General features: G+C 41.2%; 1 protein-coding gene across 4 annotated transcripts in view; it reads left to right on the top strand.

Annotated features, from left to right (window-relative positions):
• Positions 1-17,474, top strand: part of fbxo38 (F-box protein 38) — a 406,136-nt gene that overhangs the window by 372,682 nt on the left and 15,980 nt on the right. Inside the window, exons 19-20 of one of the 4 annotated variants that reach the window (XM_060927607.1) lie at positions 9,728-9,831; positions 10,039-10,152. In XM_060927607.1, the coding sequence (XP_060783590.1) occupies positions 9,728-9,831; positions 10,039-10,152 (218 nt within the window). Of the gene's footprint in view, positions 1-9,727; positions 9,832-10,038; positions 10,153-17,474 lie in introns of those variants that run through there. The other 3 variants (XM_060927608.1, XM_060927609.1, XM_060927610.1) reach the window with 3 other exon arrangements.

Here is a 17,474-nt window from a genome sequence, read left to right on the forward strand (position 1 = left end):
TCATACGACTTAGAAAATACTGTTTAAATTTGTTGAAAATGCCAACAAAATCAGAGCATGCCAAATCATTAGAGTGCCAGAAAATACCCGCAGACCCCAAAGGGTTAATAAAGAAAAGTTTAAAGTTTGCAAAATAATTCAAGGAATAAATTATGAACAAAGCTCTGCAAACAGTCAGACGTTGTCCTCCCCAGTGGCTTAAATTAGGATGATTCAGTAGTACAACAAATGGAAAACAATATTGTGGGTGAAGTTAAGAGGAAATAACTCTTTACATAGATACACATATGTACATCCATATTACTTCACCTTATAGTGGGCATCACCCATATATTCACCAAAACCAGGTAAAAATAGAGAGAATGAGAAACAGAGTGGGTCCACAGTGAAATGTCTGTGTGTTGAGCATGATACCCAAGCTAGGTTAGCTTAGCCAGCTAACTGGTCTGCCAGCCTGCTAGCAGGCCTGCTAGTGAATTGCTCATGCCATATCCTGTTATACAACAGCCATTTTCAGGAGGTTCTTCACGAAGTCTGTTGCCAGAGCCGGGTCCTCGAATCTATGTGTAGAGCCATCTGGTAAAGTCAGTCTCAAAACCATGGGATAAATCAGGCCAAACTTCATGTCTGGGCAGGCACACAGTTGACATTTCAGATCACCGAAGTTAGCCCATTTCTTAGCTACAGCCATGGTAGAGTCCGCAAATATTGAAAAATTCCTTCAGTTATAAAGGAGAGGAGACTTTTCTCTGGCTCTCTTCAGTATATCATTGTGGATGTGGAAAAAGTGCACCCTTGCCCCTTTTCCACCAAAGCAGTTCCAGGGCTGGTTCAGGGCCAGTGCTTAGTTTGGAACCGGGTTTTCTGTTTCCACTGACAAAGAACTGGCTCTGGGGCCAGAAAAACCGGTTCCAGGCTAGCACCAGCTCTTTGCTGGGCCAGAGGAAAGAACCGCTTATGTCAGTGGGGGGAGTTGTTAAGACCAACAACAATAGCAAGACCACGAAAGGTCACCATTTTTAAGCGACGAGAAGCAGCAGCTGTACAAATGCGAAGTCATCCATTGTTGTTGTTGTTGCTGCTGCTTCTTCTTCTCTGTGTTGTTGTTGCTTCGATGTTCGCATCAAGGTTTATGCAAACGCAGCGACGTAACTGACGTATACAGCGATGTAATGACGTGGCTCCCCTTAGCACCCCGAGCTATGAAAAAGCAAATTGGTTCCCAGTTGGCTCGCAAGTTGAACGAGTTGTGAACCAGCACTGGCCCCGAACCAGCCCTGGAACTGATTTGGTAGAAAAAGGGTACCTGATGACAAATGGTCATGGAACTTTCCCCTCCTGAGGTTGGCTACGGAGTGTGCGGTGGGCCCGGTCCAGCAGTGGCTTGTCCTCCAGGTTGAGCAGCTCCTGAAGCAGATTGGCAATGAAATCTGTTGGACGCAGACCCTCCGCTCCCTCTGGTATTCCAAGGAGATGGATGTTATTCCTCTGCATTCTGCTTTCCAGACCCTCGCATTTGCTGTCCAGCTATATGTCACTTTTGTTAGCAGTGAATCAATATTAGCCTTTAGCTCGCTTACGTGAATACTGCAGTCAGTAGCACTATGCTCCAGCTTAGACAAGGCCACTCCATGCACATCAAGCTTGCTTTGCATAATCTCAATGGACTTTTTGAGCTCTCCTTTAACTGATGATATCTCTGACCGAAGGTTGGTGGAAAGATGATCCATTTTACTGAAGATATCAGTCTTAAGGGAGTCCATCATGGAGGGCAGCAACTCAGCAGTGAGCTGTTCAGTAGAGCTAGTGTTAGCCACATCAGAAGAGGTTACAGGCCCGCTGTGGCCTCCTCTTGCAGACTCTATTTTGGATCAGGTGGATATTATCACAGCTTGCACATTAAGTATTAAAAGTATCTCAGAGATGCTCTAAATAGCTTGTTGATCAGGCATCTACCCAAACAAAAACATACATAACTTTGCAAGGTTAAATATATAAATTGGTCACTGGCTCAGGAGCAGCAAGGAAACACGTCCTACATCTTGGCTTCCCAGAAACAGTCCACTTGCCATCGCTCTTTTGATTACTGAACACTTTAGACATCTTCACTCACACACAGGAAACATGGAACAAAACAGGATGTAAATAGATAAAACACATGTCAACGCACTTAAATACTTCTGCAGGAATTCACATTATGTGATTCAGAGCTCTACACACACACCCAGCTTCTGTCAGAGCAGGACACAACTGGCTCGTGTGCATATATAATCCAGTATATGCCTTGGCAGTGTCACTTGCAAACTCAACACTTCAGCAAACAAACATCCACATTCAACAGTACCGATTTGATCTTTGATCAAAATCCAGATCCACACAGACAAATCCAGATCCACATCAGGAAGCATTCTGCTTAAGATTTGTTTTTTACCTTTGCATGCAGTATAGCCACCCACAAAAACTTGCTTAAATAAAGTTGCAGGTTACTTTGATATGGCCTGAGTTATTAACTGTTCCACAGCAGGAAATAAGGAGATGATTGCTTACCTCCATGATGCAGACTTTATTTCCTGCTGAAAAAAAACACTCACTTGACCTCAGCCAAATCATGTTCATGATGCCAGTTGTTAGATTGTGAAGTAAATTTTCTGTTTCCACTTCAAGAAAGAATTGCAAGCAGGCACCAAGACCTCATGAGAGATGGATAGATTTTATTAAAGAAGGTTCATATACGGGCGGCACGGTGGTGTAGTGGTTAGTGCTGTCACCTCACAGCAAGAAGGTCCGGGTTCGAGCCCTGTGGCCAGTGAGGGCCTTTCTGTGCGGAGTTTGCATGTTCTCCCCGTGTCCGCGTGGGTTTCCTCCTGGTGCTCCAGTTTCCCCCACAGTCCAAAGACATGCAGGTTAGGTTAACTGGTGACTCTAAATTGACCGTAGGTATGAATGTGAGTGTGAATGGTTGTCTGTGTCTATGTGTCAGCCCTGTGATGACCTGGCGACTTGTCCAGGGCGTACCCCGCCTTTCACCCGTAGTCAGCTGGGATAGGCTCCAGCTTGCCTGTGACCCTGTAGAACAGGATAAAGCGGCTAGAGATAATGAGATGAGATGAGAAGCTTCATGTTGTCCGAGACACTTTCTGTGCCCCAGACGTGTGCTCTCTCTCTCTCTCTGCATGCCCAAAAAGCAATACTTTCACTCACTCTCTGGTTTCTCACAACAAAAAGGTCTTTCTCAAAATATTTAATCCATAACACAGAAGGATGTTACTGTGGGTGCGCGCGCACCCCATTTTTCTGCATCAGGCAGAGGATTACACATATTGTAAAATAATAAGAATTTTAAGAATCCCTTAACCATTCTTCAATGTTAAGCCTTATGAGCTCATCAATCCAGACTCAGACAATGAAATTTATCCACACTGTCCCAGTCAAGGAGTCAATGTCACCCATGACAAACTTTTGCTTTCCGAGCATGTTTCCAGTTGGAAGTCTCTCAGGAGGCCTGTTGCCTCAGAAAAAGACATTTCAAAAAGAAGTGTTTTGAAGAGATTAAATGCCAAAATTGATGCTGGTTTTCTGAGGGTTAGAGGATGGCTGGAGAATGTTCCACTAAACTTTGAAGAGAAACATCCCATCATTATCTCTGGGGGATAAACCATGTTGCTTTGCTAATCGTAAGGCATTTTCATGCTGGAAAACCTAAATGAGGAAGGCTGTCACTGGGTTGCCAGTCCACCCTATGCTTTCCTCTTGGGTGGCGCATAAGAGAGGATGATTGGCACATGTTGATGGATACTGGATTCCATACCTCTTCACACTCCTCAGTTACAACACAGTCATGAAGTGTTGCCCCCCCCGGCAAAAGTAAAAGCAAGAATACCTTTTGGCAGCGCTGGAGGCACGAGTGTATCGTAACTCTGTAAACCTGCAGGAAATTGCCAAAAGGTTGAATGTCAAAGAAGGAGACTTGGTTCTTCTGAAGAATAGTCAAGTAAAAAGAGATGAATGGCCTATGGCTCTCATCAAAAACATGTATCCGGGCAGTGATGGGAAAGTTTGCTGAGTCACAAAAGGTGAAACTGAAAAGATTTCCCTCCGATCAATTTCTTGAGTGATTCATCTCATGTAACCATAATCAGATGTAGTCAGAAGGATTTGTAAAATTAGATATTGTGATTTTTTTTCAATACCATATTGGAAATGTTGTAATTGTTCTATTATGGGGTAACTGTTATATGACCACTAGATAGCACTGTTTAAATTTATGAGAAAGTGTTCCTTGCTGTAACATATTATGGATTGCATGAATGTGCCTGAAAATTAAAAGGCATATACAGGACAATTTTATGTGGTTAGGGTTTCAAAGGTTGGGGCATGGTTGTGAATCAGTTTTGCAGGAGCTGTGTGATTGAGCTGAAATTTGGCATGCTGCATCTGTGTGCATCTCAATTTCCCTGAGGGAACCTGCCCAAAGGGATCAATAAAGTTTTATCTAATCTAATCTGTATATTTTTGATGATTGCTTAAAAATCATGGCTGCTGTCAGCCAATCAGATTTTAGCTCACATTTTTACAAGGTGAATATTGAGCTATCAGCATGAAACTTGAATGGTAGGAATGGGTACAGACCCAATTGATGATGCAACCTTCCTCATATTGGACATTCTGGGGGGGGGGCACCATTTTTTGCACATAAATTTGCACGCCAGCAAGACAAAGGAGGTGGTGATTGATTTCAGAAGGACGGCTCCTCAAATTGCACCAGTGAACATCCAGGGTTTGGACATTTGAGATCGTGGAGGAGTACAAATCCCTGGGTGTTCACCTCAACAACAAACTGGACTGGACAAACAACACAGATGTCCTGTACAAGAAGGGCCAAAGTCGTCTCCACCTGTTGAGAAGACTGAGGTCTTTTGGTGTGTGCAGGACACTGCTTAGGAATTTTTATGACTGTGTGGTGGCATCAGTGATTTTCTACGCTGTGGTCTGCTGGGGCTGTGGAACTTCAGGGAGGGACAGGAAGAAACTTAATAAACTGGTCAGAAGGGCTGGCTCAGTCTTGGACTGTCCTCTGAACTCCATTGAGGAGGTGGGTGAGAGGAGGATGTTAACCAAGCTGACATCAATCATGGATAACCCCTCTCACCCCCTACATGAGGCTGTGGGGGCCTTAAGCAGCTCTTTTAGTAGTAGACTGCTACATCCATGGTGTAAGAAGGAGAGGTGCCGCAGGTCATTCATACCTACTGCTGTCAGACTGTATAACACCCACAACTTGTAATGTAGCACCAATAACCTGTTTGTCATTATATTTGCACTACTTCACCACTACTACCTCTGCCATCTCTCATCAATGCAATTATGATGTGCAATAATATAGGTCTTAAACTACAGTGGTGCTTGAAAGTTTGTGAACCTTTTAGAATTTTCTATATTTCGGCATAAAAATGACCTAAAACATCATCAGATTTTCACACAAGTCCTAAAAGTAGATAAAGAGAACCCAGTTAAACAAATGAGAAAAAATATTATACTTGGTCATTTATTTATTGAGGAAAATGATCCAATATTACGTATCTGTGAGTGGCAAAAGTATGTGAACCTTTGCTTTCAGTATCTGGTGTGACCCCCTTGTGCAGCAATAACTGCAACTAAACGTTTCCGGTAACTGTTGATCAGTCCTGCACACTGGCTTGGAGGAATTTTAGCCCATTCCTCAATACAGAACAGCTTCAAATCTGGGATGTTGATGGGTTTCCTCACATGAACTGCTCACTTCAGGTCCTTCCACAACATTTCGATTGGATTAAGGTCAGGACTTTGACTTGGCCATTCCAAAACATTAACTGTATTCTTGTTTAATCATTCTTTGGTAGAACGACTTGTGTGCTTAAGGTCATTGTCTTGCTGCATGACCCACCTTCTCTTGAGATTCAGTTCATGGACAGATGTCCTGACATTTTCCTTTAGAATTTACTGGTATAATTCAGAATTCATTGTTCCATCAATGATGGCAAGCCGTCCTGGCCCAGATGCAACAAAACAGGCCCAAACCATGATACTACCACCACCATGTTTCACAGATGGGATATGGTTCTTATGCTGGAATGCAGTGTTTTCCTTTCTCCAAACATGAGGCTTCTCATTTCAACCAAAATGTTCTATTTTGGTCTCATCCTTCACAAAACATTTTTCCAATAGCTGTCTGGCTTGTCCACGTGATATTTAGCAAACTGCAGATGAGCAGCAGTGTTCTTTTTGGAGAGCAGTGGCTTTCTCCTTGCAACCCTGCCATGCACACCATTGTTGTTCAGTGTTCTCCTGATGGTGGACTCATGAACATTATTATTAACCAACGTGAGAGAGGCCTTCAGTTGCTTAGAAGTTACCCTGGGGTCCTTTGTGACCTCGCCGACTATTACACGCCTTGCTCTTGGAGTGATCTTTGTTGGTTGACCACTCCTGGGGAGGGTAACAATGGTCTTAAATTTCCTGCATTTGTACACAATCTGTCTGACTGTGGATGGGTGGAGTCCAAACTCTTTAGAGATTGTTTTGTAACCTTTTCCAGCCTGATGAGCATCAACAATGCTGTTTCTGAGGTCCTCAGAAATCTCCTTTGTTCGTACTATTATACACTTCCACAAACGTGTTGTGAAGATCAGACTTTGATAGATTTCTGTTCTTTAAATAAAACAGGGTGCCCGCTTACACCTGATTGTCATCCCATCGATTGAAATCACCTGACTCTAATTTCACCTTCAAATTAACTATTAATCCTAGAGGTTCACATACTTTTGCCACTCACAGATATGTAATATTGGATCATTTTCCTCAATAAATAAATGACCAAGTATAATATATTTGTCTTATTTGTTTAACTGGGTTCTCTTTACCTACTTTTAGGACTTGTGACAATCTGATGATGTTTTAGGTCATATTTATGCAGAAATATAGAAAATTCTAAAGGGTTCACAAACTTTCAAGCACCACTGTATTTTTATACATACTTATATATATTATACAGAGTCTACCTGTAATGTGCAATTTTTTCCGAGCCTCTCAATAAGGGAATATTTCTATACTTTTTCACGGTAGATAATGCAAATAGCCCTCTGTGTTTAATCTTTTGTTTGTCTAATTTTTATTTCAGTTTTTTTTGTCATCTGTATGACGTTTTCTTGCTCCTGTAACACATGAATTTCCCCGATGTGAGATCACTAAAGTGAATCTAATCTAAATGCAAACATCTCTATCAATAAGGTTGATAGTGAAATTATTTATTCATAAAATGTATTTATATATTTATTTATTTTACTCATTGCTTTCCTGAAACCATAAAAATTTGCCTGTTGAAACATTTAGCTTCACCTACTCAAATTTATGACGATTTGCATAATGTAAAAAACATTAATTTTGCGCACGAGTCTTTGGACTTTGGCCTGTCTTCACAAAATTTGTCATATTGCATAAAGTACTGTGTCATTGTTCTAATCTTATGTGGATTTTTAATGTTGAGTTGTTTGTTTTTTTTTTATTGCCACCAACAGCCAATCAGATTTCAGCAGGCATGCATGCTGTCTCAAAATAAAGACAAAGGATTTAATTTTATAGCAAGAAGATATACTAGTGCATCTCAAGCCATTAGAATGTTGTGAAAAAAGTTTTTTTCATATCGTTATCTCTAGCTGCTTGTCTGCGACCCTGTAGAACAGGATAAAGCGACTAGAGAGTGTGTTTTTGTTTTGTAATTTAATTTAACATGGTAAACTTTCATATTTTCTATATTCATTACACATAAAGGGAAATATTTCAAGCCTTTTTTGTTTTGATTCTGATGCTTATGGCTTATAGCTCATGAAAATCAAAAATCCAGTATCTCAAATTATTAGAATATTTCCTAAGATCAATCAAAAAAGGATTTACAAGACAGAAATGTCCAACTTCTGAAAGGTATATTCATTTATACACTTGATACTTGGTTGGGGCTCCTTTACCATGAATTACTGCATCAATGTGGCATGGCATGGAGGCAATCTGCCTGCAGCACTGCTCAGGTGTTATTGAAGCCCAGGTTGCTTTGATAGCAGCCTTCAACATGCCTGTATTTTTTTTGTATCGGGTGTTTCTCGTCTTCCTCATGACCATACTGCATAGATTCTCCATTGGGTTAAGGTCAGGCGATTTGGCTAGCCAATCAAGCACAGTAATATGGTCAGCAAAGCATTTGATAGTAGTTTTGGCATGATGGGCAGGTGGTAATTCCTGCTGGAACAGGAAATTGGCATCTCCATAAAGCTTGTCAGCAGATGGAAGCATGAAGTGCATGATTGTGTTGATTAAGGTCTAGAAGATAATGGTTGTATTTAGAAAGGTGTCATAATGTTAGGAATCATGGTTTTGTCCAGTCCCTTCATGGTTACAGCACTGGGATGTAGTTTAACAGCTCAGTTACAGAGCTAGATGGAGGTGTGATCAATTTACCAGCTTTATTTCTGACAATAACATTGGATCATAAAAATGTGCTATAAATTCTATGAAGATTTTATGTATCGATTAAGTAATTAATACAGAATCAACAACAAAAAATCTTCCTTTGCATTAAGATTAAAAAATGAGGCATTTTAGTGTCCTTAATTCAGTCCACTCCTTGTGAAGCTCTCCCAAGTTCTTGAATCAGCTTTTCTTGACAGTCCTGTCAAGGCTGTTGTCATCCCTATTGCTTTTGCACCTTTTCTCCAGCTAGTCTTTTCAGCGATGACCTTCTGTGGCTTTCCCTTCTTGTGGAAGGTGTCAATGATCATCTTCTGGCCAACTGTCAAGTCAGCAGTCTTCCCCATGATTGTGGTTGTGTGTACTGAACTAGACTGAGAGATGTATGGTATTTATACTCTTACTCAAACTCAAAATGAAATACTCGTGTATTTTGAGGTTGGGTTTTTGTTTGTTTGTTTGTTTGTTTTCGCTGTTGGCCATAATTATCAAAACGCTAATTGAAAAATGCTTGAACCATTTTAGTTTGTGCATCCTATGACTAGTCTAGAATTTGTTAAATTTTCACTTTCTTAAATAACTGATGGAAAATATTGAACTTTTTCACAATATTCTAATTGTTTGAGATGCACTAGTATAATATTCCACATGATCATCCTCACAAGGTATCCTTTTCCATAAAATAAGCAATTGTATATTCAGTTGAAGTTTGAATGAGCTAATTTTTTAATCAAATGCTATATATACATCTAAATGAACTGAAACCAGATACATTTTATCAGTTACTGTGCAGGAACATTAGCACATTCACTAGCTTTTTTTTTTTTTTATTTGCAAAATAAACCAGCACCACAGTAAATCTCTCTGCCACATTTGTACCTGCCATTTGGTTTGTCAAACTCAGCTGAACAGTTGTACCAGGATTCAGTATAAAAGAAATGTTGCAATAAAAACGCAAAATTATGAATGAATAAATGTTGAGTTTTTGTCCATAGAATATTTATTAATAAATAATATAAGAAAGGTGGGGACAAAAAGGAGACATAGGCAAACAATCTGTGAAATGCATATGAAGTCTGTGTCCACAATCTCGGTTTGAATTTTACATATGTTGGGTAATTTACAAAATAGGATTTTTGGTGAATATTTCCTTGAAGTAAAATGCAGGCAATGTTTCATGCGGTGAAGCACTCTTAAGCGTCTCTTAAGCTCTTTTTCATTTATCTAACAGGGAACTAATCAAGAATGAATTTTTCCCAGAGGCAAAAAGAACAGAAGCAGACATAAAAAAATATTCTAACTACCCATGGGGCCGAGACATCTATACCTTAGAAGGTGAGTACGAGGAGGTCTGGAATCCTACAAGATTTAATTTTCTCTAAAAGGAGCTGTGTATGATCTGACATTCATATCTTCTTGTAGATTTTCTGACCTGTGTATCGAACTAAAAGTTTCCAGTTTATGAATTTAGACCTTTTCATGTTTTACATGGTTTCAGGGTGATGGAAAACAATCATTCTCATGCTTACCTTCATTCTCTAGGTGTAGTAGATGGGGCACCCTACACAATGATCTCCGATTTCCCATGGCTTCGTTCTCTGCGCATAGCAGTACCCAACAGTTATGCTCGTTGGGACTTTGAGGATGATGAAAGCAGTAAGTAAAGATCAATCTGGTGGTTTTTTGACCAGATGGATAACTCTTATGAAATCTGTGAAAGATGTCAGATTATCTACCTTTGAGACCAGTCTCAAGTAATTTTCTTCGGGGTATATTGATGTGCTGCCTTATAAAACAACTGACTTGAGGCAACATTGGCATCAAGGCAGCTGCCTTTTTGTTTTAAACACTGAGACTTACAAAGAAGCAGAGCATTTCTTCAACAAATGTGCAAGGGAAGTGAGTGAGGCTGTTGAGGGAAAACCCTGCAATTTTGACATTTTCTACGAATTTTCATCCTGAAAACTACAGGCTTTCCTGAAGGGAAATATGCTACTTTTTTATGTGCATCTCGACCAGAAGTAAAGCATTGAATCTTATGCCACACCACCATTTGAATTCTTGAATCTGATTGGTCAGAAGGTGTCGATTGATTTTTTTAAAAATTATTATTTATTTATTTATTTTTAATTATTATTTATGTTTTAAACAGCATGGTATTGTCTGTGCGTGCTGTCTTAGACCAGAGTCAATAGTGACTGACTTTGACTGATCAGTTGGTTTTTGAGTGAGGTGGTTCAAAGGCCCACTTCAGTCTTTGAAATTTTGAGGATGGAAGCAACATGACACTCACTGTATCCCTCTGGCAGTAAAGCCAGAGTTGAACCCTTCTTTTTCTTGCTCAAAACTTTTCTTTTTAACTCTTTTGACATGATAAAGAGAGATTTTTGTATTCCAATTAAAAAGAAGGTACTACTAGCACTGTTATTGCCATCCAGACTAGTCCTATTGCAAGAGGATAGTGCTGACCACAGCAGTGGTTTTAATACTTTTCCTCGTTAAATAAGATTTGGTTCAGGTGATCACCTAATCAGTACCTCATTAAGTAAAATGAGTTGTGCTTGTGTTGGAATTCCAGCACAGATATTGGAATGAAATGGCTGCCATACATAGAGATGCTAATTTAAGAAAAAAAAATGAAGTGGTCTCTTAATTTTTTCCAGAGCTGTGTGTGTATACATACGTGTGTGTGTATGTTAAATTATTATTTATTTTTTAAACAGCATGGTATTGTCTCTGTGTGTGTGTGTGTGTGTGTGTGTGTGTGTGTGTGTGTGTGTGTGTGTGTGTATTATACACACACACACACACACTCACACACAAATACCTGACCTGAAAACATAAACGAGCTAAAGGCCGCTATCAAAGCAAACTGGGCTTCAATAGTGTCATTGAGGCCCTGTCCACACGGCAATGGATTCAGGTGAATCCGATACAATTGTTTATCGTTTTGGCCTGGCGTCCACACGGCACCGGCGTTTTGGGTGCCCCAAAACGCAATCTTTTGAGAACGGGTTCCAGAGTGGAAAGATCTGGCAACGTTGCTGTTGCGAAGTCGTCTGGATGAGTAGAACGGATTTGTTTACGATGACGTCACAACCACATGACCGTGAGTGCTTCACGCCGGGTAGAAGTGTAACGAACTCGATGCGAGTTGTCAACAAATCCTATAACTTGGTTCATGAAACGCGCTTACAAAATATTTTTACTGTGAATATTTATTGTGTAATGGTGCAAAGTGAGAGAGAGAGAGAGAGAGAGAGAGAGAGAATAGCCCTTAGGGCAGAGTCAATCCCGCCAGCAAAAATAGGGAAAAAAAGGAGCGATCTCACCTCTTCAGATGTTGGTTTAAGTCCTACAATACATTCCTCAAAAAGGGCATAGAAGAACAAATTAATCCATCAACGTGTAGCATTCAATTTATTCCGGACCATTAAAGACGCCACCTTCCGCGTAGAATCATACGTCATCCTCGCCGCCATATTGGATGGGTCAAAGCGGAGAATAAAGATGCCTCATTCATGTGCTGTGTTTAACTGTACCAACAGGTTTACCGTCCAAACAAGATCACATGGGATTACCTTTCACAAGTGAGACTGGAAAAATACTTTTCATTGTATTTGGTCATTATAATGTAATTTTATGAACAGATTTTTCTGACTTTGTGGCTAATATGAAGTCTCGCGCATAATAGTTTATGCGCATGCATCCTTACTTCTTCTATTGTTCTGGTGTCTCCGAAGGGACCGTCTTACAGCGCCCCTAGAGGTGTGGCATGTGTATTGCATCGTTTTCAGCAAGCGTTGCGTTGCCATATGGACCTGATATTTTACTGATCGTTGCCCATGTGGGCGCGATATTTTTTTAAATAACATCTCGTTGCCGTTGTCGTGTGGATGTAGCCTGAGGGCTGTGTATCTCAAGGAACTTGAATTGAATGCAACAGGACTTGGTTTTAAGTTTTTGAAGATGTTTCATCTCTTATCCAAGAGGCTTCATCAGTTCACTTCGGCTACATCCACACGACAACGGCAACGAGATGTTATTAAAAAAATATCGCGTCCACATGGGCAACGGATCAGTAAAATATCAGGTACATATGGCAACGCAACGCTTGCTGAAAACGATGCAATACACATGCCACACCTCTAGGGGCGCTGTAAGATGGTCCCTTCGGAGACACCAGAACAATAGAAGTAAGGACGCATGCGCATAAACTATTATGCGCGAGACTTCATATTAGCCACAAAGTCAGAAAAATCTGTTCGTAAAATTACATTATAATGACCAAATACAATGAAAAGTATTTTTCCAGTCTCACCTGTGAAAGGTAATCCCATGTGATCTCGTTTGGACGGCAAACCTGTTGGTACAGTTAAATGCAGCTAATCTTTATTCTCCGCTTTGACCTTTCCAATATGGCGGCGAGGATGACGTATGATTCTACGCGGAAGGCGGCGTCTTTAATGGTTCGGAATAAATTGAATACTACACGTTGATAGATTAATTTGCTCCTCTACGCCCTTTTTGAGGAATGTACTGTAAGACTAAAACCAACATCTGAAGAGGTGAGATCGCTCCTTTTTTCCCCTATTTTTGCTGGCGGGATTGACTCTGCCCTAAGGGCAGAGTCTCTCTCTCTCACTTTGCACCATTACACAATAAATATTCACAGTGAAAATATTTTGTAAGCGCGTTTCATGAACCAAGTTATAGGATTTGTTGACAACTCGCATCGCATCGCAATGAGAAGATCATTGGCACTACTGGTGTTAAGAATCAGACCATTTCATAAATGAATATTTTGCTGTAGAGCTGCAGTGTTTGTACAATTGCATGTTTTTGCTTCACTATTACTGTCACTATTCTGCTTCTTGCATTACTACTGTGAACTAACACTGAACATAATAATAATAATAATAATATCCAAGCTCGTGTTTCACTCTCACTAGTGCTCTGTAAGGCTTTTTCCTGGTGATATCCTGGTGATATTCGTTACGCTTCTACCCGGCGTGAAGCACTCACAGTCATGTGGTTGTGACGTCATCGTAAACAAATCCGTTCTACTCATCCAGACGACTTCACAACGGCAACGTTGCCAGATCTTTCCACTCTGGAACCCGTTCTCAAAAAGATTGCGTTTTGGGCACCCAAAACGCCGGTGCCGTGTGGACGCCAGGCCTAAACGATAAGCAATTGTATCGGAGTCACCTGAATCCGTTGCCATGTGGACAGGGCCTGAGTCATCCTGTTGGTGTGGGTCACTGGGGGCTGGTTGTGAACGGCCTTGAGAGTCGTTAGGATGATCAATGGATTGCCCGTTAGAGTGATCAATGGAATGCTGATTCTCTCTGTCCTCCTGTGAGTCACTGAAAACAGCTGGGTTTTGGTGTGCATTCAGTTGTCTGGGAAGTGTGCCAAGGACTGCATTGTAGGTGGCTGATAAATGATGTCTTAGATCCCCACCTCTGTTCAGTGATGGCCATTCCAGGTTGACAAAAATGGCTTCTTTAACTCCTCGCTCATACCAACGATCCTCTCTGGCTAAAATGCGTACATTGCAATCCTGAAATGAGTGTCCTTTGTTGTTAAGATGAAGGTAGACAGCAGAGTCCTGGCCTGAGGAACTGGCTCTCCAGTGTTGAGCCATGCGCCTGTGAAGCGGTTGTTTTGTCTTCCCAATATACAGTATGAGTCCATGCATTCCTCACTGCACTGAATGGCATACACTACGTTGTCCTGTTTGCGTCTGGGTATTCTGTCCTTAGGGTGGACCAGTTTCTGCTTCAGAGTGCTACTGGGTCTGAAATGTACCGGAATGTTGTGTTTGTAGAAGATCCTCCTGAGTTTCTCAGATAGACCAGAAATGTAGGGAATGACAATGTTCTTGTGTTTGTTCCTGTTATCCTCCTTGTCCGTTCTGTTCCTTTTTCTGCTCTTGAGGAAAGACCAGTTGGGATACCCGCAGTTCTGAAGTGCTTTCTTGATGTGATTCTGCTCCTTCTCTTTTCCCTCTATTGTTGTATGTATAGGGATTGTAGGGATATTCTGAGCCCTGTGTTGCAAGGTCCTAATGACTCCCAATTTGTGTTCCAGTGGGTGGTGAGAGTCAAAGAGTAGGTACTGGTCTGTGTGTGGGGGTTTCCGGTAGACTTCGATGCTCAGGCTTCTGTCTTGTCTAATGTGTACATCACAATCCAAGAAGGCTAGATTATTCCCACTGACATCCTCCCAAGTGAAGTTGATGTTAATATCCACTGCATTGATGTGCTTAGAGAAGGCTTCCACCTCATGGGTTTTGATTTTAACCCAGGTGTCATCCACATTCAGTATCTGAACCAGTGGCTGGGAGCAACTCCTGAAAATGTGGTCAAAGCTTTATGTTCCACTTCCTCCATGTAAAGGTTGGCCACAATAGGGGATACCGGTGAACCCATGGCACATCCATGCTTCTGTCTGTAGAAACTTTGATTAAACTGGAAATAAGTGGTAGTCAGGCAGAGGTCAAGCAGGGTGAGCTTTAGATGAGCTTAGATGAGCTTTTCATCCATGAGAGGATAAATACCTGATGCTCCCTACCAGTCAGACAGAACTGAAGAAGCCTTTCGGATGAGAGGTGAAACGTCTTCAAGAATCTTCAAGCAAGTCTAGTTGCTCTCTTTTACCACCCACAGTTTACCATGACCTGGATGACTGAGAATCTTCACAGACTGGGCTTCAATAACACCTCAGCAGTGCCACAGGCTGATCGCCTCCATGCCACACTGTACTGATGCAGTAATTCATTGTAAAAGTGCTCCAACCAAGTATTGATTGTATAAATGAACATCCTTTTCAGAAGTTGGACGTTTCCTTTTTTGATTGAGCTTAGGAAATGTTCTAATAATTTGAGTTGTGGGATTTTTGATTTTCATGAGCTATAATCCATAATCATCAAAATTAAAACAAAAAAGGTTTGAAATATTTCACTTTACATGTACTGAATATAGAATATATGAAAGTTTACCTTTTTGAATTAAATTACCAAAAAATGAAATTTTTTACAATATTCTGTTTGAGATGCATTAGTACTTAAAGTACTGTACTTCCAACTTTATTATTTTTTTTTTTTTTGTCACTGCCCACAGCTAATGAATATAGGTGAGAATAGAGACAGAGATTGACTGATAAATTGAGAGCTTTGCGAAAGTGAACTTCTGCTTCACCACTACTGACCAATACAGTGACTACAGCACTGCTGCCTGTTGCTGACCTGCTGGAGCATCCCACTCTTTGGAGAGACATCTTACTTTGATGTGTTGGTTTTTATCCCAGTCTCTTCACCCTCAGAAGTGAAGCATTCAAGTGCATGTCCACTTCACTTGGGGCCAAGAGATCATCATCTGCAAATAATTGTGATGTTATCTCCAGCTCCCCCCATGCTGGACATGTCTTCAAACCTATCTATATCTTGATATCAGTACATGGAGCTGACAAACTGTGAACTTCACTGTGAACCTGAATGTTTGTATTCTGAGTTATCAAAGTGAATATTAAAGTCTCAAACAACTAAGGCTTTGTCTCAGGAAATAACCAGGTCTGAGATGAAACCCACAAATTCAGAGAGAAATTCAGAATATAGCCCCAGGGGCCTGTAAATAATAAGTAATGGGCAACAGCAACAGGCAGCAGTGCTGTAGTCACTGTATTGGTCAGTAGTGGTGAAGCAGAAGTTCACTTTCGCAAAGCTCTCAATTTATCAGTCAATCTCTGTCTCTATTCTCACCTATATTCATTAGCTGTGGGCAGTGACAAAAAAAATAAATAATAAAGTCTGACTGGTCAGACTTATTTTTTGTGGCTACATGTGTTAGTGGGAAGAACTTCAACTATATTACATTTTATGTCTGGGTTTTTGTGTTGTGCCTGGATAATCATAAATAACTGCAATATCACCTCCTCTGGGCGGCACGGTGGTGTAGTGGTTAGCGCTGTCACCTCACAGCAAGAAGGTCCGGGTTCGAGCCCCGTGGCCGGTGAGGGCCTTTCTGTGTGGAGTTTGCGTGTTCTCCCCGTGTCCATGTGGGTTTCCTCCGGGTGCTCCAGTTTCTCCCCACAGTCCAAAGACATGCAGGTTAGGTTAACTAGTGACAGTAAATTGACCATAGGTGTGAGTGTGAATGTCTGTGTCTATGTGTCAGCCCTGTGATGACCTGGTGGCTTGTCCAGGGTGTACCCCGCCTTTCGCCTGTAGTCAGCTGGGATGGGCTCCAGCTTGCCTGCGACCCTGTAGAACAGGATAAAGCGGCTAGAGATAATGAGATGAGATCACCTCCTCTGCCAGTTAGATGAGGCTGGTGTATATAATTGTATCTAGGAGGACTAGCTTCATTTAATGCTACATTTGGTTTAATCCGTCTGTCCACCCACCCGCTTATCCTGTACAGGGTCGCCAGCTTATCCTGTACAGGCTCGCAGGCAAGCTGGAGCCTATCCCAGCTGACTATGGGCAAAAGACAGGGTACACCCTGGACAAGTTGCCAGGTCATTGCAGGGCTAACACATACAGACAGACAACCATTCACATTCACACCTACGGTCAATTTAGAGCCACCAATTAGCCTAACCTACATGTGTCTGGACTGTGAGGGAAACCCGAACACCCACGAGGAAACCCACGCAGACATGGGGAGAACATGCAAACTTCACACAGAAAGGCCCTGTTGGCCGCTGGGCTCAAACCCAGGACCTTCTTGCTGTGAGGTGACGGTGCTAACCACTACACCACATGCCGCTGGTTTAATCCATGTTTCTGTTAAACACAGTTATTTAAACTCCTAATCAATAATAAGTTCATTAAATTTGCGCTTTAGATGTAAGAGATCTGATATTTAATAATTCTACCTTTAGATCAAAGGTGCTGGCAGTGGCTATACATTCAGTATGATCTAATTTTATATATTAATTAGATTACTAATGGTGCTCCCATGGGCGAGTCT

The sequence above is a fragment of the Neoarius graeffei genome, chromosome 8 (assembly GCF_027579695.1).
Source record: "Neoarius graeffei isolate fNeoGra1 chromosome 8, fNeoGra1.pri, whole genome shotgun sequence".
In the NCBI taxonomy this organism is placed as follows: Eukaryota; Metazoa; Chordata; class Actinopteri; order Siluriformes; family Ariidae; genus Neoarius; species Neoarius graeffei.